Source organism: Silene latifolia, chromosome X (genome assembly GCF_048544455.1).
Source record: "Silene latifolia isolate original U9 population chromosome X, ASM4854445v1, whole genome shotgun sequence".
Classification (NCBI taxonomy): domain Eukaryota; kingdom Viridiplantae; phylum Streptophyta; class Magnoliopsida; order Caryophyllales; family Caryophyllaceae; genus Silene; species Silene latifolia.
In genome coordinates this window covers 13,639,978-13,664,529 of record NC_133537.1, presented here as the reverse complement: position 1 = coordinate 13,664,529, position 24,552 = coordinate 13,639,978, and the positions used below count along the sequence as shown (strand labels likewise).

General features: G+C 37.1%; 4 protein-coding genes across 4 annotated transcripts; 1 reads left to right on the top strand and 3 right to left on the bottom strand.

The window, feature by feature from the left end:
• Window positions 1-89: 89 nt before the first annotated feature.
• LOC141622939 (scarecrow-like protein 30) lies at window positions 90-2,876 on the bottom strand. The gene is made up of 2 exons (XM_074438969.1): window positions 2,713-2,876; window positions 90-2,588 (listed from the first exon to the last, which is right to left on the bottom strand). The coding sequence occupies exon 2, from the start codon at window positions 2,329-2,331 to the stop codon at window positions 424-426; it is 1,908 nt and encodes a 635-aa protein (XP_074295070.1). The 5' UTR covers window positions 2,332-2,588; window positions 2,713-2,876; the 3' UTR covers window positions 90-423.
• A 1,001-nt stretch (window positions 2,877-3,877) lies between these two features.
• Window positions 3,878-8,030, bottom strand: LOC141622937 (uncharacterized). The gene is made up of 6 exons (XM_074438967.1): window positions 7,869-8,030; window positions 7,261-7,364; window positions 6,362-6,443; window positions 6,196-6,275; window positions 5,711-5,832; window positions 3,878-4,399 (listed from the first exon to the last, which is right to left on the bottom strand). Exons 1-6 carry the CDS (start codon window positions 7,908-7,910, stop codon window positions 4,236-4,238), a joined length of 594 nt encoding a protein of 197 aa, XP_074295068.1. The 5' UTR covers window positions 7,911-8,030; the 3' UTR covers window positions 3,878-4,235.
• Window positions 8,031-9,381: 1,351 nt separating this feature from the next.
• LOC141622935 (uncharacterized) lies at window positions 9,382-13,700 on the top strand. Its single transcript, XM_074438966.1, has 10 exons — window positions 9,382-9,503; window positions 9,725-9,776; window positions 10,869-10,949; window positions 11,342-11,366; window positions 11,692-11,724; window positions 11,807-11,928; window positions 12,230-12,360; window positions 12,579-12,802; window positions 12,892-13,151; window positions 13,389-13,700. The coding sequence occupies exons 2-10, from the start codon at window positions 9,774-9,776 to the stop codon at window positions 13,479-13,481; spliced, it is 972 nt and encodes a 323-aa protein (XP_074295067.1). The 5' UTR covers window positions 9,382-9,503; window positions 9,725-9,773; the 3' UTR covers window positions 13,482-13,700.
• A 561-nt stretch (window positions 13,701-14,261) lies between these two features.
• On the bottom strand, window positions 14,262-18,153 carry LOC141622934 (ATP-dependent zinc metalloprotease FTSH 8, mitochondrial-like). The gene is made up of 5 exons (XM_074438965.1): window positions 18,047-18,153; window positions 16,582-16,909; window positions 15,728-16,495; window positions 15,023-15,250; window positions 14,262-14,906 (listed from the first exon to the last, which is right to left on the bottom strand). The coding sequence occupies exons 2-5, from the start codon at window positions 16,867-16,869 to the stop codon at window positions 14,556-14,558; spliced, it is 1,635 nt and encodes a 544-aa protein (XP_074295066.1). The 5' UTR covers window positions 16,870-16,909; window positions 18,047-18,153; the 3' UTR covers window positions 14,262-14,555.
• Between the last annotated feature and the right edge of the window lie 6,399 nt (window positions 18,154-24,552).

Here is a 24,552-nt window from a genome sequence, read left to right as displayed (position 1 = left end):
AAAAACAGATGTAGATTGCAATACAACCTACTGTAAACTGTTTTATCTGCAAGCAGGAACTGCTGATAATGTCGAAATCAAAGAAAATGTAAGGGCGAAATTCAACTTCTACAGTGAATTTTCAGAAAGCAGACGGTACATTTCTCATTGAATAAATCTCAGATGTCTCAACTTCAATCAGAATACATTGAGATTTCAACAAATACTGTTCAGTATTTTGGGTGCGCATCCCATTTCCAGCGATATGATGACAGTTCGATACTTCAGAAAACATGATATTGCTTCATAAAATTACCGATACACAACCTATATGCTGGCTGGACGTATAAGACATGAATGTGTGTCCCAACTGTTTGAGTAACAATAATACTACATCCAACACTTGCAGCCAAGTCCTACTAAGTACTAACAGAGTGCTATCATTTACGCAGGTTTCCAACAGGATACCGCGCTTAGAATCCGTCCTTTCCAACCCTGGACCATCCAGTGCCTATCTTGATCCACCATAATATCCTTATGGTAATTAGCCTTGACCATAGCCCTAGCTCTGCTCACCACTTCCTGGTCTAGCCCGACCTGCGTAAACCCGACTCTCAGGTGCCTCATCTGCCACTGCTTATAACTCTCGGGCCTTTCAATCCTTTCGCTCCCTTCACAGGCCACTATGTTCATCACGTCTTTTCCATAAAGGTAACGCTCAATGAGAAGCCTCTCCTGGTCTTCCCGAGGCATCGTGGCTTCAAACACATCAAACAAAGCCGAGTAATGATACAGCGCCTCCCTAAACCGGGTTATAAAAAATGGAGCATTGAATGTGCCATTTACAACACCATGGATGAAAAGATCAGGATTCAGACTTTTGATCAATTTCAAGAAACGGTCCCTTGGGCTATCAATCTCGACACTTTCATCAGGTAGCTTTCTTGATTGGTATAGACAGGAAACTACAACAAGTTCATCCTTTTCGATTTTGAAGTCCGTCGATTTTAATGTATGCCACCTTTGAGCAACAGCTTGGAACTCAAAGGGTACTCCAAATCTCTCACAATAACCTGCTAGCCGGCTTCCTGTCTCTTCAATTTTTTTAGCGGGTTTGAGCCCACTCTGGGGGAAATCCACCCCTGTAATCCGGAGCCTCGGAGCCCCGACTTGTCTTCGTGAAAGGAGCTGAATGAGGCAAGGCCATTGAAACCCGAAAAAGATCCCAAAATCAATGATATGGATCTTTGTTGCGGTAGCAGCCAACTTAGCAATCGTTTGATTTGCTAAGAAATACGATGTTCGCTGAAAAGGTACAGCTGAGACATACACCTGGTAACCCTTCAATATCTCAGCAGATGAAATCGGTTTTCCTACAAAATCTCGGTACAGGTCAGAACCTGTCCCAGCTAACCGCGCCTCAAGACCATTTGCAAAGTAATACGCTACTCGTTGAACACTATCCCCAAATTCCGAAGCATGCTGTCTAATTTGCTTCAGTAGCTCATTTGCATTAACTATCTCAAAGCTTGTTACAGCTTGTGCACATTGAATCAGAAGATTCCTAAGATCCACCACCTCTCCTTTCTTACTCTTTCGCTTAGCTTTTCGCCTACTTTTAGACCCTTTCGCAATCTCAGTCTCATTTACGCTTCCTCCTTCCACTTCACCACCTGCAGTTTTTCTAGTACAAGGTGAAATATCATCCTTTCCTTCCTTACAAATCAAAATATCATCAAATTTCTCCATTTCGTCATATTCCTCATTACTCGAAGCGATTTGCTTACTACTCCTTTCTTCTAAATCACCCATATTTTCCCTCTCATGGTTCTTTCTTCCCCTTGATCCGCTAACCAATCCTCGAAGAAGCTCACTTTCGCCTGAATAGCGGGATTCATCAGCAAAAAGTGTGCTGACAGGAGAATCGGCTAAATCCCTCAACTGATCAAAACCACAATTACTAGACCCAGTAGTCTGTGAGCCATCATTACACCGGCTTTGGTCAGACACCCAACTTGACTCGACCACATCCGAGTTCTCAAGGATGCTAGTGCCCCCAAGAGCATCATACAATGATTTCTCAGTAGCCTTAAGTGCATGATACTCCTGCAAAGTGGCAGGTCTATCATCTAATATATCCTCTTCCATGAGAATATCATTAATGAACTTAAGACAAGCGTCGGGAAAATCAGGGATTTGTGATGAATCTTCATTAGGGTTTGAAGTTTCATACCAGCAAAAATTTGGGTCATTTATAATTATCGGATTCTGATCAAAACCATTGTTTTGAAAGGACTCATTTTGCAAAACCCCATTTCTTTGTTCTTGAGATGGATCAAAATAAGAGTACATACTTTACAAAAATACTAATTGCAACACAAAATCTACCCTCTTTGGGTTTCGAACGGAAGTGAGCTGAAATTAAGCTAAGCTGAACTCAACTGAACTGAAGGGAGCTGTTCAAACCTAAAGTGAGCTAAATTAAAACTAAGCCAGAAAGAACGGGGCCTTAATCTGACAAATACTAGCCTAGCTTATCAGAACGCTAATGCTAGATCTGAACCTAAACCTACAGTCACCAGATATGGTATATTCCGATATACCGAATTCTGCCACAAACTAAAACAAAAGTAAAAAAGAGGGAATTTAAGAAAAACTGAAAAAATACTGCAGAAAATGAAAAGAAATGAAGATAAAATAAAATGAAAGATTTGACTTTTACAGTTTACTTACAGTTACAGTTACAGGTTCAGGTATATAATGATGATGCTAAGAGTAAAGAGACTGATGTGAAAGAATATAAGATAATGTATGAGTACTAAAGATCCAACATATAGAGGACTGAAAGTAAACCTTGACTTGTTCACTTGTTATGGTATAAGTCAAACAGTTGGTCTCTGTTAAGACGATCATATCCATCTAAAGTATAAAACGAGTCAAATATTTATCATATAGAGTATCTGGTAGATGGCACAAAAAATCGTCATTCTTTAAGCATTTTGCTTTTTTGTCTCGTTTATTTATTTGATCGGTTGAATTATTTGAGACGGATATATCCGTTTTAAACCAGAAAAAATTGTGTAGGGGAAATAGTAGAAGAAATTTCATGGAACATACTCAGATTGGAAATGATAATGTTTATGTTTTAGTCACCTTAAAATTTGTAGGTGCACATGCATGGTGGTCCATATATGCTTAAATTATGTAAGAAAATAAATGAATTAATTAGTGATTAGTGATGCAAATATTTATTTAATGTTGAGACGTACTACTTTACAAGATTCTGAGAATCGTCATTGTTTTAACTGATCACCTACTTGTCTAAATGCAATGTTCCTAATCTCCATAATCTTAACGTAGTTGCTCTTTCAAGTACGAAGTTTACTCAAAATAAAGGATGGGAGCTAGACGATTGGAGTCAATAAAACTTGGTCAATTAAGGTTGCCATCATATAAAAGTTGAAGAAAGAGTTAATTGAAAATTCAAACCTTAATTAGTTAATTAATCCTATCAAATCATACGGAGTATATCATAAGGCAACGACCGTTGACGATTCGTTTAATTGTTAGCGTCAACAGTGACGCACTTCATTACCTTGATTAACGATCCACACTCAATATTATTTGCTTATGATACACCTTGGTCCTTCACATTCTAGAATATGGATTTAACTTTGAAAGGGATACTCCGCCAATTTCATATGTTTGTTCAATATATCTGGGATGTATGTTAATCAAAAGTATATAATTGAGTTTAAGGCAAAAACCCGACCCGAAATGACTCGAACGACCCGTTCCGAAAAATGACCTGATAATTATTACTCGCTCGAAAATGACCCGAATAACCTATTTGCTAGGTCTAGATACAAGATATCCACCTTCATGACCACGACCTTACTTGAACAGAATCCGTTCTAAATGCACTTAGCTGAAAATCTTCATGGGCTTACAGTAATGTAGCTTAAGCCAAATTGTTTGGGCTCACCAAAATCGGATCGACAGATCGCCTTTCAACCTCGAAGATCCCGGAAATCCCTTTCATCCCTCCACTCCTATTACTAATATGAAAACAAATTCTAAATTATTACTAATAAATACATCAATCTCTATAAAACAGCTACAGAGGGCAAAGTAGCTGTTACATCTCAGATTCTCATATAAAACCAGTAGACCGAACTCCGAAGCCACTAGAAATCTCTACTATAGCAAACTCCATTTAGATCTTATGGCCTTCATCTCATGCCTAACTAGATCTATCACAAAGCATGATCTCCTTGGAACAAATACCTCCATTTCACATTGATTCGTGTCCGCCGGATATAATTCATGAATCCACCAGTACAAGCACCGACAATTTTCTTATAGAGTAATGCCTTTGCCCCTTCCTTTGATGCACCACAGCACCAGTCGAAAGTACCAGCTGAGGGAATACTCACCAATAACCAAAATTCAATAAAAGGCAATACTATTGCTAAATGAACAGTAAAACATGCCCCTAAATCTCATCAACGAGTCCACAAAGACGACATCATGATACACACCAAAACGTACAAGCGTATCAAGAGTCCGTAGCCTTCCCAAAGAACTAAGCCACACAATAAATAATATGCCGAAGGACATTCATCCTGTTCCAATTCCCAAACAAATGCTCTCCGCTTCACCCCTGAAACTATGAGTACCCTTCAAAGATGCAATAACAGCCGCCCACAAATAAAATCCCATTAACTATGGACATATTCCATTTTGTTTTTGGTTTTTCCTTAAGAGAGCATATTTGCCCCAAACCAGCTGTTGTTAATGGCAGTAGAAAACAAGTTGCCTACTTGTACAGACGTACAGTCGAAAAGAAGTTGTCTACAAGTACTTAATACTGGCATGATTATGACCATCAGACTTCACTAGTAAGCCTATAATATTTAACCATAAATGAACTACGACAAAATTTGGGAGGTAATACTTTGGAAACATATCATAGATGGAGTTTTCAGAGAAACTACAGTTTATAATCTTAATATGTATCCAAATCAAAATTTCAATTTGGGATATTCTCTCGTGTACCCCTGAACTTTCTTGTTTTCTAAGGTGTACCCCTCGTTTTTCACCAAAAAACTTTGACCGACAATAATTCTCTGTTACGAGTTCCAAAAATGGTAATTTTTTTTTTCAAACAAATTATCTCGTCAAGGCCTTGAATTTGAAAAAAAAATTCACCGCATTTTGAACTCGTAGCCGGTAGTTATGGTTGGTCAAACATTTTTTAACGAATAAACTTTGACCGACCTTAATTCCCGACTACGAGTTGAGACGTCGGTGAATTTTTTTCTCAAACTGAAGACCTCTTAAAGACGGTCAATGTGGAAAAAAAATTATCGTATTCTGAACTTGTAGCCAAGAGTTATTGACGGTCAAAGTTTTTTTGCATGAAAAGAGGGGTATATCATAGAAAATGAAAAAGTTCAGGGGTACACGAGAGAATATCCCTTTCAATTTTGTTTGCAACGATGGAAAGGAGAGGATTAATGGAAACAAAAGGGAAGAATCTTAAACTTTAGCTAGAGCCTAAGATGAAAATGTGACATAATGTTACAAGCAAAAACTAGAACATAGGCACACTAGCGTCCTTTCTTCTTGTTGTGCGATTTTTGTGGCACTAAAACATTAAAGTCTAACTTGTCGCGCTTTGGTTGCTTATGAGAACTACAGTCATCGTTGGGAGAAGGTTGCTTATTACCTTGGCCATTCTTTTGTAGTTTCTTCGGATGGCTTTTCTGGGACAGCGCCTTTGGCTGCTTCCTTTTAAGTTCCCCATTAAGATTATTGTCGTCTATCTCCAGATTTGATGGCCGTTTTTCCCTATCAATTCAGGCATATCAAGTCGTCAACTCAAATATCTGAATACCACATTGGCAAATTCCTTAACTCAGACGAGTATATGAGTAGGCAATGCCCTTACGGGCATACGGTCATTTGCGGATCTACGTATATGGGACACTGGATCCTCCGGCATGCGAAAACAAATCTTTTTTGTATGTTTTGTCCAATTTCTATCCTAAACAATAAAAATATATAATCTACTCTTATAATCTACTTATCTTTGTACGAAATAGCTTTAAATTTTATAAAAGACATCAGAAGCAAAAGTTTTAATTTCTGCATCCATTCCTAACTAAAATGACCACTCTATGATCACAAAAACATAAGTCTTATTTCACGTACCTCTCGTTGCTCCTTCCAGACTGAAAGGCAGACGAAGTTGATGCTTCATGACCATTTGCAGCATCTTCCTCTCTCAATTTCTATAAAGACAAGCTTAAAAATGAGTGCCAATGGAGCCAAAAAAAAAAAGAACGGAAGGTCGACAGAATTCAACAGGAATACTCACATCAATTAAGGGATTGAATTGCTGAAATGACATACGACCTCGAACAGTGCCAGGTTGAGGATCTCCTTCCATTATGACCATACTGCACATGTATATTGGGGATCTCAATGTTTCAGTTTAAGGATGACATGGAGTGAATTACAATATGTTCTGAGAAAAGGAGGGATAAGCAGACACTATCTTCCGTGCTGATTCAAGTAAAATGGACATGCCAATGAACAATCAAGACACAAACCCTTGCTGGAAACAACTGTACTTTATCGACATAAAGAATCATATAAAAGAATGAAACATCAATAACAGAAGCACAAAAAAATCATCGAGAGATTAATATTTTCAAGTGCCTTTCATTTTTTTTTTCAGAGAAGTATTCTTTTGCCTTACAAACATAGTGGACTAGAACAAAATACTTCTTAATATTTGTGCTTCTTTTCTCATCAAGTAGGAGCTAAATATTTCGCATTAAGCTATAGATCAACTAGAAACAACACTTTTGTTGTTAGCGGAAAAGGATGACTGTGTGCCCAACACTCACATCTCAGAGTGACTTAGTACGAAGACAGTAACCTCAGAAATGAAACGATGGCGATCACAAAACTACCATATCTTTTAGATGTGGTGACAAGTTGACAACAAAAGAAAATACTCGAAAGGACACTAATGCATTGCTTGTATAGTATTTTTGAAGCATTTCCATTTGACTCGTAGCAGCAAAAATAGATCCCTTCGTTTCCCTCCCCACCAGTTCCCTTCAGCCCAATTTACAAATTCAAAACAACGGAAATCGCAACCATCCTTCCTCCCCAAATCCTTCCACCCAAACAATGTATAAATCTAAACAAAACAAATTGCTCAAACATTACAAAAGTAGAGTTGGTAACAGAAATCAAAGGTAATACCATTTTCTATTAACATTACTAGGGGGAACAAAATTCCCATTTGGCTTCGGTTCTTCCTCTTCCTTCTTAGGTTTCTCTTCCTTTTGTGCCGCTCTTTGCATAAACTTTTACCAGCAAATTTTCAATAATTCCCACACCAAATCCAAAAAAGAACAAAACTTTGTAAGATTTCTCTAGTTACAAAACTTGACACTTCAGCTAAAATCGCTTCAGCAACAAGATTATCCCGGTACCTCAATGGCTCCCGAAAATTGCAGGTTAAGGGAGTTCCTATGTAGGCAGCCTTACACTTGAGCTAAAATCACTACAACAACATTACCCCAGTGCCTCAATGGCTCCCGCAAATTGCAGGGTAAGGGGGTTCGGATGTACGCAGTCTTACCTTAAGCTAAAATCACTAAAACAAAAAATTCCCACATAAATTAAATAATACCAGCTCAAATATCATCATCATAAAGCTAAATTAGCTAACATAAACACATAAATAATCAATTAAACACACAAATACTAAAAATAAAGCAATACCCAGTTCAAATCTCAAGTTAAGAAGCTTAATTTAACCAATATTATTATAAATTTAAAATAAATAATTTTGAGCAAATAATTACCTTCAAATTCTTCAAAACGCTGGACATCTCCGTTTTTCCCATTATTTCTTTGAGGAATTTAGTACAAAGAAGCAATCTTTATCCCAATAAATTCTCCCCCTTTTTTTAGGGTTTATGAGTTAGTCGAATTTTCAAAAGATTTAGCCGAAGAAAAATCTGTTTAGTTAATGGAAATTTAGTAATTAACCCCTTTTTGATTTCTTGATCCTCTGTTAGTCTGTTATGCATTTACGGGCTACGGCCCAAAGCCATACCCGTGAGATCTAATGTTGCAACTGGTCCGACTTACGGCCCACAAAGTCGGCCCATAAGTTCCAATCATTTTCGTCACAACGATTTTTGTATAAGACTGTCTTATCGATTATTGTACATAATGACATAACTTGTGATTTACGAAACCGTAATAAGAGCGACCAATTACTAACGTAAAAGTTCAATAGATCATTTACATAACGAGGTCTTCTAATAATATTTAACTCCGTACTAAGAGAGATCTTCAATGCTTACATAAAAAATGCAACAAGCAAGCATTTGATCTACGTGCTTGAAGATATCAGAACCATATTGATGCAAAGACCGGTAAGAGTGGTAACCAAAAAGAAGGAAATAGGATTGGGGAGGAGTGATTTGTCCTAAAATTTAAGAATCTTTTAGAGCAAGAGAAAGAAAAGCAGCTTATTGTACTGTTGTACCTTTTAATAGAACCCTCTATTAGGTGAATGATGGAATTGATGAGGTGAAGGTCAATTTGGTTGAGAGGACATGCACATTCGGGATTCAGGAAGTGTAATGTTACTAGTGTGCCTTGTTCTCATGCTGTAGTTGCAATATTTGACCTTCATCCTGTAGCAAAAGACTGCGTGCATAAATCGTACATGAAGGTCATTTATCTAAGGGTATCACTAATGTTTTTAAAAATTGAGGGATGCCGCGTAGAAAATCCCATTAAAATATTAGTTTGTAAAATAAAATAACATAATAAGTATTATTATAAGCTAACAAAAAGATAGTATACTCATCTGAATTTTTTTTAAAAAAATTACGTTATAATTAAAATAAAACTCGAAAAAAATACTACGCACATAAAGCTCAAGCTCGGGTTCAGGCTCGTAAATATTATATTTGATCTTGAAGGTGCTTGAATCTGAGACGCTTGAAAACCTCACCAAAAGGTTAATCACTAGCTCCACTCTTATGGATTTACCTAGCAAATTTGATTTGACCTGAATGTCCCGGGCCGAATAACCCGACGGGCACTAGAATTGAGGTCTCGAACCCAAATTGACCTGATCCCAAATATTTATTATTGCATTATCCTCAAATATCTTGACATCAACCAATCCAAAAATGAGTCGACATGATCCGAACCGTATTATTGTAAACCTGATCAACCCAACCCGATGACCTGTCCCAAACCCGACCCAACTGATCTACTTACGGGTCCGCCCGTAAAATTAATGGGCCTCATATCACCAAATAGAATCTAGTACCTTTCTTGGACCTTTTATTCTGAAGAGAAAACGTATACAATACAAGTAGTCATACTCCATACACAAACTGTATAAATCGATCTTCACACTCAATTGTTCAACTCCTTCTCATCACCGTCTCCAATCTCCAATATATAACAGATTAGTAAGTATTAATATTGATCAATTTAAAGATATAACATTAAATTATATTGGTACTTTCATCATAATCTTAATCTTTATCTTTAAAGTAGTATTTAAACTGAATAAAATTGTTGCTAATCATTTCTGATGAACTATAAGTTCCAATTTTACATTGTTTATGATGTTAATGAGATTGTTTTAACTCTGGTTATAATTTGTTTGATTGTTTTGTGATTATTACAGGTATTTGAATTGGGTGCTAATTTTGATCAATCCAATATTCCAATCAAACATGGTATGAGAAATTTACATTAATTATGATTCATTTTGATTATTGTTGTTGGTGTGATGATTTTATATTTTATGTTTTTGGGATTTAGAGATTTAGGGATTTGATTTTGATTGGATAGATTAGTTGAGTAGAAATATAGAATTTTGAGAGTTGCTAGTTGCTACTGAATTTGATGTTTAATTCATGAATTGTACTCCATTTGTTCGGTCTAATTCACTATATTTGACTAAATATGTCGCGGGACTCTGAAAATTGTTGTGAATTGGGACCGAATGGAAGGAGTATTGTATTAAGGTTTATTTCGTTCTTAATTTCTTTTCTTGCATATGATACTCTAATTCACTACATTTGACTAAATATGTCGCGGGAATTTGACAAATGTAGTGAATTGGACCGAATGGAAGGAGTATTGTACTAAAGTTTATTTCGGTCTTCATTTCTTTTGTTGCATATGATAGTCTAATTCACTACATTGACTAAATATGTTGTGGGAATTTGAGAAATGTAGTGAATTGGATCGAATGGAAGGAGTATTGTATTAAAGTTCATTTCGTTTTTAATTTCTTTTGTTGCATATGATAGTCTAATTCACTACATTTGACTAAATATGTCTCGGGAATTTGAAAATTGCAGTGAATTGGACCGAATGGAAGGAGTATTGTACTAAAGTTTATTTCGTTCTTAATTTCTTTTGTTGCATATGATAGTCTAATTCACTACATTTGACTAAATATGTCGCGGGAATTTGACAAATGTAGTGAATTGGATCGAATGGAGGGAGTAGTGTATTAAAGTTGATTTCTTTATTTATTTTGTTGCATATGATTGTCTAATTAACTTCATTTGCCTAAATTGTTGCGGGAATTTGCAAAATGTAGTGAATTCGACTGAACGGAGGAAGTATTGTATTAAAGTTCATTTCTTTCTTTTGTTGCATTTGATGTGATTGAGTTTGTTTGAATTGATGAGAAAATCTTGGAAATGCAATTGTTTTCAGTGTTTTAATTGATTGATGGATTATTAAGAGATCATACCATAATTTTGCTGCAATTTAAGGTCTTACTGCTGATATTGGTTTTATTTGGGTGATTGCAGTCTTATGATGATGATTATGCTCCAAATGTTTCGCCATTTGTCCAAAGTTATCGATGCTATCCCTCATCTTTCATTGAAAAGGTTTATCTGCTTCTCTTCTTGACGAAAATTGCACCAATTGAAGCAATTTATTGATTAACTTTGGTCCTAATACTTACCCTGAATACATATCTACAATAGAGCTATTTGTATGGCTAGATTATTTATGTTAGCTGAGTTGGTTCCTTGGTCGGTTGGCCTCTACTTTCTTAACAATTAATAGTTGTATAAAAGAAATGACTTTAATTACCAGAAATTGGAAGTAAAGGTTCATATAAGCGTTTCTTGACTAGGTAATGATAAATATGACTTCTTAGCCTCGTACTTCTGCACCACATTAGTTTCTTCTTCATATTTGTATATGTGTTACTCGTAGGTATGTTTTGCAATGTTATGCTTTAGATTTTGATTCAAGTTCCTTTTCTGTTGTGCAGCCACATTTGGAGAAGGGTGACAAGAGTAAGTACTTTACTTTAAAGCATTCGTACCTTGAAACATTTTCGTTATTTGATGAGTTTAATTTGTTCTATGAGTTTTAAATTTTGTGTAATCGGCATGAACCACAAAACCCCTCTGATGGAAAGTAAAACGAAGTAATGAGTCTTGTATGAGACGGACTTATGTATGAAACCAACCCAACTATAGATCTCAGCTGTTCCTGGTTAATGTGCTAGTCTCACTCTTACATTTAAGATCGTCTCATACAAGTTTTTGGGAAAAGAAGTAGATAATTTCCTTTATTATACAACGCTATTTCTCAAGCTTGGCGACTTCTCTTATGCAGTCATAATGCCTCCATCAGCTCTGGACCGGCTTGGTAAGCAATTTTCTATTAACACATACCTTGAATATATCCATCTCTTCTGCTACTTCATTCAACTTTTTCTAGTCTTCTTTAGCCTTTTTGCACATCGAGTATCCAATGCTGTTTGAGCTGAGCAATCTCTCTGTGAGTCGTGTCACTCATTGTGGGGTCCTGGAGTTTGTTGCTGATGAAGGCCTAATTTACCTGCCATACTGGGTATTTTTTCTTTTTGTGGTTGACTTGGCAGCTACATTATTCAGACTTGGTTAGAAGTATTCAACACAGTCATGTTTCGGCTATTTTATGAAAGAAAAAAAAAACGTGTGTTTTCCACTTAAAATGGAGTGTCTGACTGTCATACCCATTTCCGAGTGTCGGACATGGGTATGCAACGTAATTTAAAGAGCTAGAGTAACGTAAATGGCAGAGGAAAACGAACATTAGGAGCTGATTTTCTGTTTATTTATTTTAATGCTACTCTGATTGCGAGCTCTGATTGCCTCCTTGTATTTTGTAGATGATGGAAAACTTGCTTCTCCAGGAGGGAGACATTGTGCAGGTTAAGAATGCTAGCCTGTCAAAGGGCACATTTGTGAAGCTCCAACCTCACACCAAGGACTTTCTTGATATTTCCAATCCAAAAGCCGTGTAAGCTGCTTACTGTCTGTATTTTCATTAATCGGAAATGAACTGCTCACTGTTGAATTTCAACTGTTTATTCAGTATTTTAAATTTCAACTGTTTGACATGTATGACCAACCCATTGACACTACTATAATTAAATGATGAGTACATAAGGATTTGTACGTGTCTCGGCGTCTCGCTGACAAGAGTTGCTGTTTTTTCAATGTTGTGTTTTTCTGCAGCTTGGAGACATCTCTGAGGAACTTCTCATGCTTGACCACTGGGGACACCATCATGGTTGCTTACAACAACAAAAGATTTTTTATCGATGTTGTGGAGACGAAACCCTCCTCCGCTGTCAGTATTATAGAGACTGATTGTGAGGTTGATTTTGCACCTCCCCTTGACTACAAAGAACCAGAGAGGCCGTCACGCCCTACACCAACAAAGAAGCGGAAAACAGAAGGTGGTTGTCGTTAATTCTTGCTAACAAAAATGCACAGTCAACGTAAGTTTTTCATGCCTAACACAGTTGATAAATCTCAATTCTTGTAGCTGAAGAAGAGCCTACTGAAAAAGTCCCCAAATTTAGCGCATTTACTGGATCAGGCAGACGCTTGGATGGAAAAACTTCAAAAGTAATCGAGGAAACTGCTGAGAAACCCGAGTCAAGTGAAACTGAAAAGCCATCGACTTCAGCTTCTACTCCGTCTAAGGAGAAGGAAACACCATCAAGCACGACTTCTACTAGAAGGCTTCCTGGGAAGCTCGTCTTTGGATCAAATGCAGAACTTGCTTCAAGCAGCAAACCAAAAGTATGCCTCCATGTTATATGCCCTCCATTTTTCCCTTTTTTACCAAATTATTTGCATCTACCTGTTATGCTACTTACTTCCCGAGATTTGTTTGGAAGAATCTGACAAGTGTAAAAGTATACAGAGTATTGTTTTTGGTTGAGAACGAAATGTCAAAATGTCATACGCATGTCTAGGTGTCTGAGTACCAGACACTTGCAAGCAAGGTAATTTAAGTGTGTTTAATATTTGATGTAGGTCACTGAGACGGTGAAAAGCGAGGCGGTTCCTGCGAAAGCTGAAGAACCCAAGTTCCAAGCATTCACTGGGAAGAAGTATACACTCAAGTAATTAAGCAGCCGAGCTAAACGGAGGATCATTAGTATTTCAGTATTGACCTTGGCCACCTGAATTCTCAACCTTATACTTTTTGGTTACATCTTGCTGATTTGAAAGCAGATTTTTTTTTATTGCAGATGACTGAGAAATCACGGTAGTTCCATTTGTTGTCGAGAACTGTATATAGTTTACTTGGACAAACATGATAAATGACAAACATATATTGGCAAATGAGTAGGATTCTTATGGAGCACTTCATTCAGGTGCTGTGGTAGGAGTATTTCAGAAGTGTTTCAAAACAAAATATACTCGAGTATTGCACGCACCTGAAAAAAAATGTCTGGGTTATGCACCAGAAAAACAAAACAAGCATGGTAGTAATACGGTTCAAGAAAGTATCAACTATTCAACTTGTAATAAATCCGAACGCGACTGAGATTAGAGACACAGTTAAGAAAGTATCAAGCTGTAATGATAATGCTCGGAATTTGTGCTACAACAATTAGGCCTCCAACCAAGTCATCGCGGTAAAGCACTTATTTTTCAGGCAGCAGCCCTGCTATTTGCGCCACTTGATCATTGTTTCCTCGATCAATTTTAACGGTCCACCAGTACGCCTTGTCGACCCATGACTTCCCCTCTTGGTCGATAATTTCACTGGTATACTGCAATATGGCTTAGTTATCTGATAGCCATCTTCCTTTGGTGGAAAGGAGAGCAGCCGAACTTCAAATAATCTTAAAAAGCTAGTAACTCTTAAAATGATACGGAGTACTATATATAAGAAAACTATTATCGTCACAAAACTAACTCAATTATAGTAATCAGCTCAAATTCATGTTTGTACAGTAAACCTTGCATCCTGCTGTTTTTAGAAAACTCTGATAGCTACGGATCAGAGATTAATGAATCGCTACCATAAGAATCAACCAAGGAAACATGGCTGAAAGATTCAATGCAACACCTATTTCCACTGTTAATGCCGAAATACATGCCGGTATTTACTATTCACTTTGAATTCAGTTTCTTCTTAATGTTTGTACTTCCAATCTCTGATGACGACTCCGATCTGGTATAATTTCTGCCCTAAGCTTGCTGAAATGGTCTTTCGCCGAGAACTCTAACCAAGTCCTCTCGATGAAGGGTTTCTTTTTCAAGTAATAGCTCTGCTACCTGACCCACCTGATCTTTATGTTCCTCGATTAGTTGAATTGTCGACTGATATGCCTTATCCACCCACTCCCTAACCTCTTCGTCAATAATTTCACCAGTCTTGTTGCTGTAAGGCTTTATCATCTGATAGCCATCTTCCTTTGGTGGAAAAGAAAGCAGACCTACTTTCTCACTGAACCCATATACTGCAACTTGAGCATACGTCATTTTCGTCACTTTCTCCAGGTCATCTTGAGCTCCTGTTGATATTTCCCCCAACATCACCTGTAAACCATGAAACTCAATCTCAGATCATAAATCAAAAGAGCAGAAACCCCGAAACTACAAAGAAAAATAAATATAAAACCCTTGGATAATTTTCAGAAATACATTAATCTTACCTGTTCTGCTGCTCGGCCACCAAGGGTCATGCAAGTCCTGTCAAATAGCTGTTTCTTGGTCATCAAAACGTGTTCCTTTGGTAGATAAGATGCGAAACCTAGAGCAGAAGTACCATGCGGAATAATAGTGACTTTCATGAGAGGGTCTGTGTGTTCCAGGAACCATCCTGCTACAGCATGACCGGATTCATGGTAAGCGGTAATTCTCCTCTCTTCCTTGCTTATAACCTGCACAATAAATAAAAACTAGTAACCTTCGGCAGCACAAATCATGATGGAATTTTCAATGTAGTTGAGAGCCAAAATGTCTGAACCATTTACGGGATTGTTGTCTCGGGTAAGCCACAACATGTCTATTACTACTATTAGTTATTGTCTTGTTCAAAGATAATGGAGGAGCAAGAATTTCAATTTCACTGTAATCTCATTAAGTCATGACTCGAAATTTTCCAATTTTGTCTCGTTAACTAACAATGTGGCAAGCAATTTTTCCGTGGAATTCCACTTACTACGGGCAATATGGGGAGTAGGTGAGGAACTTCCTCCCGCTCATAGTAAACTAAAACTGCTAAGCACTTCTAACAGTTTACAAAACAGCTGTCAAGCAAAGCATTCAACCTACGAGTAATTTGCGGGAATTTCTTTTAAAGTTAAACCAACAGCCACTAATATGATGCTGTGAAAGAGAATGAATCACACAATTACCCGGCTTTTCTTCTCAAGTCCAGCAATAACTCTATTAATAGCAGCTTCGAGATGTTCCATGCTGACCATATCTGCGTCCTTTCTGGCAGCAATCAATGCACCTTCATTACAAATGTTTGCTATGTCAGCTCCGGCAAGTCCAGGAGTCAAGGTTGCAAGCCTCATAGAGTAGTCTGATGGCTTTAGTTCAAGCTTGATCTTTTTCAAAAAAATCTTAAAAATCTCTTCACGGCCTTTAACATCAGGCATGTCAACAGTGATCACACGGTCAAATCGACCGGGCCTCAACAAAGCTTTGTCCAGAACATCAAGCCTGTTGGTTCCAGCCATGACCACGACCCCCGATGTTGTCCCGAACCCATCCATTTCAGCAAGGAGCTTATTAAGAGTTTTGTCGGATTCCCCACTTCCTCTTGTATGAATTCCACCTGATCTTTTTCGACCCACAGCATCAATCTCATCAATAAAGATAATGCTAGGTGCACATTTCCGTGCTTCTCTGAATAGGTCCCTTACCCTGGCTGTCCCAGTACCTATGTATAATTCGTCAAAATCAGACCCGGATAAGCTCAAAAAGGGCACATCAGATTCACTGGCTGTCGCTTTAGCTAGGAGTGTCTTTCCTGTTCCCGGAGGACCAACCAAGAGAGCACCTTTAGGAATCTTGGCACCCAATACTTCATACTTCTTCGGGTTCTTGAGAAAGTGAACAAATTCCATGATTTCTTCCTTTGCCTCATCACAGCCTGCAACATCTTTGAAGTACACCTGAAAACTAACTTATTTCATCAAAATAAATATATACGCATTCAAAATAATGATAATTCCAATTTCAGAAGGATAAAATGCCTGACCTTATTTTTAGAATTTTTATCCAGCTTTAAAATGGGTGCTTTCCTAGAGAAGGATATTTGTTTATGAAACTGATAAACTATAAGCAACATAAGTAGCATTGACACTATTATCGTCACTATTTCAAACCATGAAATTATATCCACAAGACTAGCAACTTTCTCCGAAACAGCTTCTTTTGCTTTCTCCAGGCCCTCTTCTATACATTCAGAACAACTGATTCTAAACTTCTGTCTGCCTGGACTCGGAGTTCCAAAGTTGGCAACTCCTTTCATGAACGTCGTATTCATCTGGTTCTCCTTACAATGTATACAAGTTCCCTATCTTTATCTGGTGAACCAAACAAGTTGCCCAAAGTTAAGCACTGAACACCAAGAAACGAACTAAAAATAACAACTACAAACTACCAAACCCCCTAACCCCGACACAGATATGATTTTAAGTTTTTAACCATCTAACACCTCCGAAACAAACTACATACACAACACACCTCTACCAATCTAGGAGATTACCTTAAAATCTAACAATCCTGTGACTTTACAAATCAAAGTTATCGAAACTTGTCAAACATACGAGTATACCACCAACTAAGACTTTCCAAATTTATTATAGTTATTAACACATATCTTATCGACAAATTCACATAAGCCACCCCACAATACGATAACTCTACTCATAAAACGCCTCCCAGTCTGCCAAACGCGTTCAAGACCTCAAACTGATCACACTTCTACTACTCAGCACTGGTCATTTTTCAGTTTAATACCTCAAAAATCTTATCCTAACAGTAATTCCCCAATTATCGCGATCAATCAAGATAATACTCCGTAGTTCGTAGTACTGTCAAACTAAACCACATTACTCCGGAACACTAATCACGATCAAATTACGCCTCACAAAATCACATTTCCTCAACAAACACTGTAAAAACCAATTCAACTTCATTTTCATAGTACAAAACAAACAAGAACTATATAACCAAGAAAACTAGGGTTTCGTAGAACTAAAGCAAACTTAGGGGGCCAGCAGGGACGATCGTCCTCTAAACAGCGACACGCTTCGATCTTTTTCTATTTTACCTTATAACATTACTAGTTCGCCCCGGAAATTTTCTATTTTTAGTACCTTATAACATTAGTAGCTCGCCCTCGGAAATTTCTATCCCCTAAAGCCATAACTCCGTAACTACAAATCCTGGTTATGCCACTACGATAAAAAAATAATTTTACAAGTAAATAACAACTCATCAAAGAATTAAATCATAGTACAAGAAAAATGATTACTAGAAACAATGTACAACAAAAATAAATCAAGAAAATGCAATAAATATAGTTAATGTAGTGATAAATTAAATTAAAATTAAAACTAAAGATACGAACAAAGGAAAACGAGCATTGATATACGTATATAAAGCATACGTAGATAATTTAATGGAATGGAGGAAGAATTTTGGAAAGAAAATGTTACCTCCTGGATTTTTTCAGGTGATCAGAATTTTGAGATAATTTTTGAAATTGGTTTGATTTTAATTGAACAGAGAATTACGTTTTATGGATGAAACGACGCCGTCTGGTTGCTGATTCCTTTTTTTCTCGCTTATTTCGTGAGACTGTGAGAAAGATCTTACTAAATTAGCACAAATTCTCAGACGGACACTATCCGTCTATACGTATAGACGGATACCATTTCTCCTCACAAAATACCCATTTGTCATAAAGTGGGAAGCACATGAGGGTGCCCCACCTTGTCCCCCTACCCATTTTATTAGAGGTCTTTACCCGTCAATACGCCCCACCCGTCTATACCAAGACCTATTGCTAAATTAGTATGAGACTTATTTTTCAACTAGTATACATCCCGCACAATAAATACGATATTTATAAAGTTTTTATGTTTTAGTTTATTACACTTATCCATTCCAAATTTATACCTTAATATTTTCATAGCACCTATGAGAAAAAAAATTAAACTGTAAAACTAATAAAAAAATTGGGTATGTCATGGAATCTTATTTTTTATCACAAAGTTAATGATTTCATTTTATAATTTTTCTAAAATTATCTTAATGAATTTTTTTCACGAAACTAATAATATTAATTTATTTCATTGTTTTATACTGTGTAGTATGCATCAAGTCCATTTTCTAAGAAAAAATAGCAATTTTTTATTTTATAATTTTATACCCATTTTATTTTATTTTGATTTAAACATTATAATTATAAATAGAATTTAACGGAAAAATCATGCTTTAAAGAAAAGATAATACGAGTAGTTTAATGGGAAAATCTAATATCTTTCCTTATATAAGTAGATGGAGTTTGGAGGAAAACTTTTGAGAATTTTTATTCTCTTAGTAGTAGGGGGATATAATTATAATTTAGAATTTAATGAAAAAATCATGCTTTAAAGAAAAGATAACACGAGTAGTTTAATGGGAAAATCTTATATCTTTCCTTATATAAGTATATGGAGTTTGGAGGAAAACTTTTGAGAAATTTTATTTTCTTAGTAGTAGGGGGATATAATTATAATTTAGAATTTAATGAAAAAATCATGCTTTAAAGAAAAGATAATACGAGTAGTTTAATGGGAACTTATTACCCAAGTAATTAACTTTCCCAGTAATTATCACCTAATAAAAATTCGCAATTTATTTTTCGCAGTACGAATTTTACTTATTTCAGTACATTTTACACCGAAATTTCCATTTCATACCCTTCTACCAAAAAACAACACCAAACCTCTCATTTTCAATTCCTATCCATTCAAACTCAATTCAATCAATTTCTTCAATAGTAGATGAAAATTTGAATGTAAAAAGGTGTTTAATTTGTTAATTGCAAACTAGAGAACAAATTTATGATTTTATTTCAATAATTTTAATATTTTTGTGTTTTACAATCAAATTTTGGGGGGTTTTGATTAAGGGTTTGGTAGTAGTGGTTGGTGGTGGCGGCGACAATGGGGGACGGGTGAAGAAGCGGGGCTGATGGTAGGAGGCTGAGGTAGGGGATGGGGGTCACGCTGGGTAAGAGACTTGAGTCGCGCGGGTCAGGGGTGGGGATGAGTCAAGGTCGCGGTGGGTCAGGGGTGAGGAGGAGTCAGAGCGGCGGCTGTGTGTGGAGGTCACGGCGGGAAGGAGTTTAGTGACGTTTGTGGCCTGTGTGGGTGGCGGCTGGTAATGGTAGGGGATATGTTGGTCGGTGGAGGTGATGGTGGTGGCCTGGTGGTGTTGTGTGCGTTGATTTTTTTTCTTTTTTTCCTTTCAATGTAGTACATTTTGTTTGGGGAAATGAGAAGGGTATTATGGTCAAAAGTGTACTGTAATGAGTAAAATATGTACTGCGAAAATCAACACCCTAAAAAATTTATCCCCTAATTATTCCATGCAATCCAGGCAAGCCCTTAGTAGTAGGGGGATGCGTTAGTAATTAGAACAAAATTGGAATAAAATAATGACTTTTTGGTTTGTTTTTCTCTTTAAAATGATTATTTTACAAAAAATCATATAGCGCTAATGTGTGTAATAGTGTAAATGTAAAAGAGACAAATATTTAATAAAGGAAAAAATAATTAATTAACATATTAGATTGATTAAAAATCCTATATCACGGGTAAAAAGTAGGTCAAAAAGGCCGGTAGTCTGCTCTGATCTTGGATTAAGTAAGGCCTACTCTGTTAAATCTACACTTACATATCTTTACACCTTAACATAAAAGTCACGAAGGCATAGCACTGTTCATTTGAACAGTGCCAAACGCATCCTTTTGTATCGTTTTGATTAGTTCCCCTTTTGCTTTTTACCTTTCTATTCCGAAACTCACGCGCAAGTCACCTCGTCACTTTCCTCTTTCGATCTAACTCTCTCCTACCTTTTTCTCTCTCTTTTTCCTTCTTTCCTCGTTCCACAAAATCGCCATCGATAAACCTAGCAGACCGCTCTGCCTTCAACTGGTATTATCCGTAATATTTGTTGTCTTTCATGTTTTGTGAGCCGTAATATTTGTTGTCTTTTGTTTGATAATTGCTTTCTTCCTGTCTTCTCACTATCACTCTAATACAAGTCGGTATTAACCGCTTTAATGGTCACATCGTCATTATAAAACGCCCTTGAAAGGTTTAATTTTGAATTTTATTTTGTGAGTTCTTTATAAAACATTTCTACGGTTTCAGCTTGAGAGACTAAAATTGGGGCTGCAAAGGGGTGGCCGGTGTCTAATCGCTGATGAGATGGAGCTTGGCAAGACTTTTCAGGTGATACTGGCTTTTTGTTTCAGTTCATTGTTGTTTTTCTGGCTTTTTGATGGAGCTTGGCAAGACTTATGGGTTTATTGTTATATCTGATTTTGATTTTAATTTGGTATGTTATTTTCTCACACTAGAGCCTGTATTGGTTGTCTTTTTGATGATTATAAGCATTGCGACTAGAGCCCACCTTTCCAATTACAATCAACAACCTGATCACACCAAATTACTTTTAAATACCAAAAGAAATGAACTTTTGGGTAATCAAACATCTGGCCGCTTGAAATCTTTAGTATTATTGTTGCAACAAGTAAAAAAAATGGTGGGTTAACATTATCTATTTGTTCAACGTCATTTAATGGGCTGCCCTCAGACCTGACTTTAAATACCAAAATGATCATATTCTGTGTGAAAATTGGTCACGTGGGTAGTGCACGCAAAGGGTTTGATAAAATGCCTGAACGAAATATTTTATCTTGGACTGCTTTGTTATCTAAGTACTCCCAAGCTAGGTTCTTGCACTGTGCAGATTACCAGACCTGTGGTGTACGCAATGGTTATACTTCTCAAGAAGGTTTGTGATTGGTGCCATTTTTTTGGCCATGTATCAGTTCTATACTTTAGCCAGTTGCAAAAGGAAGATCAAGGAGTCCTCGTCCTAGGTTGTCATTGGCTTAGCATATCGCCCATGTGATTGTTTTTAACTTCTTGCCTAGAAAATTTATTCTCTCTCTGTATGCATTTTGAATATTGTTAGGTACCGGGATTCCTATAGAGTTAAAGGCAGTAGAAGGAGAAGCCGTAGTAGGAGCAGAGGTGTGTATGTATGAATGATAGAGAGTTAGAGACATGTGTCATGAGAGAGAGGGACAGAGATTACTGTTGTAGAAGTAGGAGCTACAGTAAAGACCCATCCTACCGCAAAGGTCATGGCAAAGGAAGGTATGCCGATAAAAAGCAGAGCTGTAGTCGAAGTTGTTCTCGTGGAAGGTATGTTTGTTTTTTCACTGTCTTAAAATTCTAGCTGTGTTTTCTTTTTCTCATCTAGAGTTAATAGAAACTTTGCTATTTTTTAATGGCAGTGCTTCGCCTAGATCCAGGCCCAGTCCAAGGAGAAGTCCTTCACCTAGGAGATCTCCAAGAAATGGAAGTCCTGCTAGATGTGGCCGTGAGGAGCGGCCTCCAATCCCGAAGATGGGTTTTCGTGAGCGTTCTGCTGATCCCCGCAGCCAGTCTCCTTGCAAATCTGATGTAGATGTGAGACTTCTTATCGACACCTAAGCTTTATTGATAATTTTACTACTAATGAAATTCTTTCTGGTTACCGCTTCATTGAATTTACTCGCGAGCGTCCTGCTAGAATACCCTCGAACTGAGCTCTTCTGTTTTATCCTACCTCCAGCTCATACAAATTGTCCCCATTTTTTATTTTGCTGTCACACTATTCATGTTTTATACACGAATATGGTTAGGAAATTAACATGAACTTTAATAATATGGACCCTAACATTTGACTAACAATCAGGAAAAATAAGGAGGTCTTGTTGGGATTGTGTTGCACTGTCTATGGTTTGAGCATATCAGCAACTCGACCGTTAATGTGCTTGCAGCCGAAATAACTCAGTCCTTTTTCATGAAATGGTTAGCTTGAGATTTTGATCACCGTTCTTTCATAAATCTTGGAAACATTAACAAGGAACCAATCTGCACGATGAAAAAAATGAAACAAAATCCAATTGGAGGTTTTTAGACCCAATAATGTTTGGAGAGTACCCAGCAGATATGAGAAAGATACTCGGAACGAATTTACTGAGATTTTCAAGCAAAGAGAAGAAGACACTAAATAAAGCATTGGAGTTTATAGGCATAACCAATACACCAGTTTTTATGTTCAGTTTTTATGTTCAGGACTACATGTTTTCGAGTTGCGCAGATGAAAGCGGAGTTCTTGGACAGAAGGATCCTTCTGAAGAACTCCATGGAAAAATGGCATTCCTATCGGTGAACCATTAAGTATCCTCGGAAAACAAAATACTTGGTCTGTCTTTTCTGCTAAGCCACCTAATCCAGAAGACTAATGAGGATAAGACCAGTTATTAAATAGAACTCCGTTATTGTTAACATCTTGAGTAGTACTCTAATAAGTAGTAATTTCATTAAATTGGATAATCTATACTCGTGAGGAGTACTGTACAACTAAAATTTTGGTTGCACAATGGATACAGTGAAAGAGAGGGGACCCACAAGGGGGAGCTATAAGGAGGAATTTGGTTTGAGAAAATATAGACTAGGTTAGCTATAAGGGGACATGCCATATTGTTGAAGGAGAAGAGAAAGGGGGGAGAGGGGAAGGGATAAGAGCCACAGGGGGGAGCTCAGTGGTTGACAGACGACATGTTAGATAACGAAAGAGAGGATGACATTTGATTAAAGAAGGGATAAGAAGTATGGAGAAGGAGAGTGAGAGGAATGAGAGGAATGAGAGGGTGTGGGGGGAGCTCAGTGTTGAACCAGTGTATAACCACCAGTTGGACTCAGAGGAAAGGGAGAGGGCATGACATGTTGAAGGATGAGGGAGAGGGAGAGGGAGAGGGAGAGGGAGAGGGAGGGGTATGGAGGAAAAGAGAAAGAAGCTACAAGGGGGAGCTTTATGGAAAACGAGTGAGCTGGAGAAAAAAAAGGATGTCATATTGATTAAAGAGAGATTAGGTATACACTTCAATAACCAGACCAAGCCAGCTACCACGCATTCCAAATTTAAGGGCGTCTTTGGCATAAGATATTAAAAATTAAAGTAAGAGAGAGAGAGAGAGCACGCATTCCAAATTTAAGGGCGCATTCCAAATTTAAGGTTTTGAAAAACACAAACAATACACAAACAATATTTATTTGTTTTTAAGTTCTACCGATTGTCATTGTCATAGAATTCCGTATTTATTTGATGAGATGGAAAAATTCGCTTTCTAGCAAACGATTTTATGTGGCGACTATATTGTTCAGGTGTGTTTTGAATGAGATTTTTGATTCAACTTAAGCTGGTTTATTTGTCTCGAAGCTTGATTTATGTTAATTTCGTATGGTTACTTCCAGTTTGATAGATTCATTCCATTAGTAAACAACAATGACATGAGTAATTTGTGGAACACCTTAGCGGTTTTAAATAATATGATAGTGTCCAAAGGTACGCCCTTCCTAGCTGGATTTCTTTAGCAAGTCTTGGGTAGAATCGGCTTACAACAAGATTTAAGTCCTTTTGGTAGATTGTTCTTCTTTGGAAACTGATTTTGGTGGGTTGACAATATATTGTTGGTTAAGAAAACAACCAAGTGGCTTACAATCAAGGCCTTGTTGTTGGAATCTGATCTGAAATATTAATCCCAATTGTTATTTACGTCGACAAATAACTTCGAATCGTCGCCAAATTTAGCGAACTTCCCAAATTAGCCCTCCCGCCCCAAACATGTCAATCAAACTATCGACAAACAATTTAATCGATAAATCGAAACTAACAACTGATTGAGGGGAGTAAAGAGAGGTTGTTATTGATTTCGCTCAGATTGATGGAGTGAGAGGGGAAATTGGAAGGAGGGAGTCTCCAAACTGATCTGAATTGCCATGTTAAGGGCCACCGTTTTATATGTGACTGTAGTTCTGAATGAATAATTTGTTTGTGGATTCTCAATCCTTCGCGTGGCTGAGGCGAGGAAGAATAATTGAAGCGATAGAAA

Excerpts from the sequence above, each read along its gene's own strand:
- LOC141622934 (XM_074438965.1), bottom strand. The coding sequence starts at position 16,869 with ATGAATACGACGTTCATGAAAGGAGTTGCCAACTTTGGAACTCCGAGT. Across the intron at positions 16,496-16,581 it reads ATAAAAATTCTAAAAATAAG|GTGTACTTCAAAGATGTTGC; the intron begins GTCAGGCATTTT and ends GTTAGTTTTCAG. Across the intron at positions 15,251-15,727 it reads GACTTGAGAAGAAAAGCCGG|GTTATAAGCAAGGAAGAGAG; the intron begins GTAATTGTGTGA and ends TTTATTGTGCAG.
- LOC141622935 (XM_074438966.1), top strand. Across the intron at positions 12,361-12,578 it reads ATTTCCAATCCAAAAGCCGT|CTTGGAGACATCTCTGAGGA; the intron begins GTAAGCTGCTTA and ends GTTTTTCTGCAG. Across the intron at positions 13,152-13,388 it reads CTTCAAGCAGCAAACCAAAA|GTCACTGAGACGGTGAAAAG; the intron begins GTATGCCTCCAT and ends TATTTGATGTAG.
- LOC141622939 (XM_074438969.1), bottom strand. The coding sequence starts at position 2,331 with ATGTACTCTTATTTTGATCCATCTCAAGAACAAAGAAATGGGGTTTTG.
- LOC141622937 (XM_074438967.1), bottom strand. The coding sequence starts at position 7,910 with ATGGGAAAAACGGAGATGTCCAGCGTTTTGAAGAATTTGAAG. Across the intron at positions 6,276-6,361 it reads AATTCAATCCCTTAATTGAT|AAATTGAGAGAGGAAGATGC; the intron begins GTGAGTATTCCT and ends TTGTCTTTATAG. Across the intron at positions 4,400-5,710 it reads ACTACAAAAGAATGGCCAAG|CTGGTACTTTCGACTGGTGC; the intron begins GTAATAAGCAAC and ends GTATTCCCTCAG.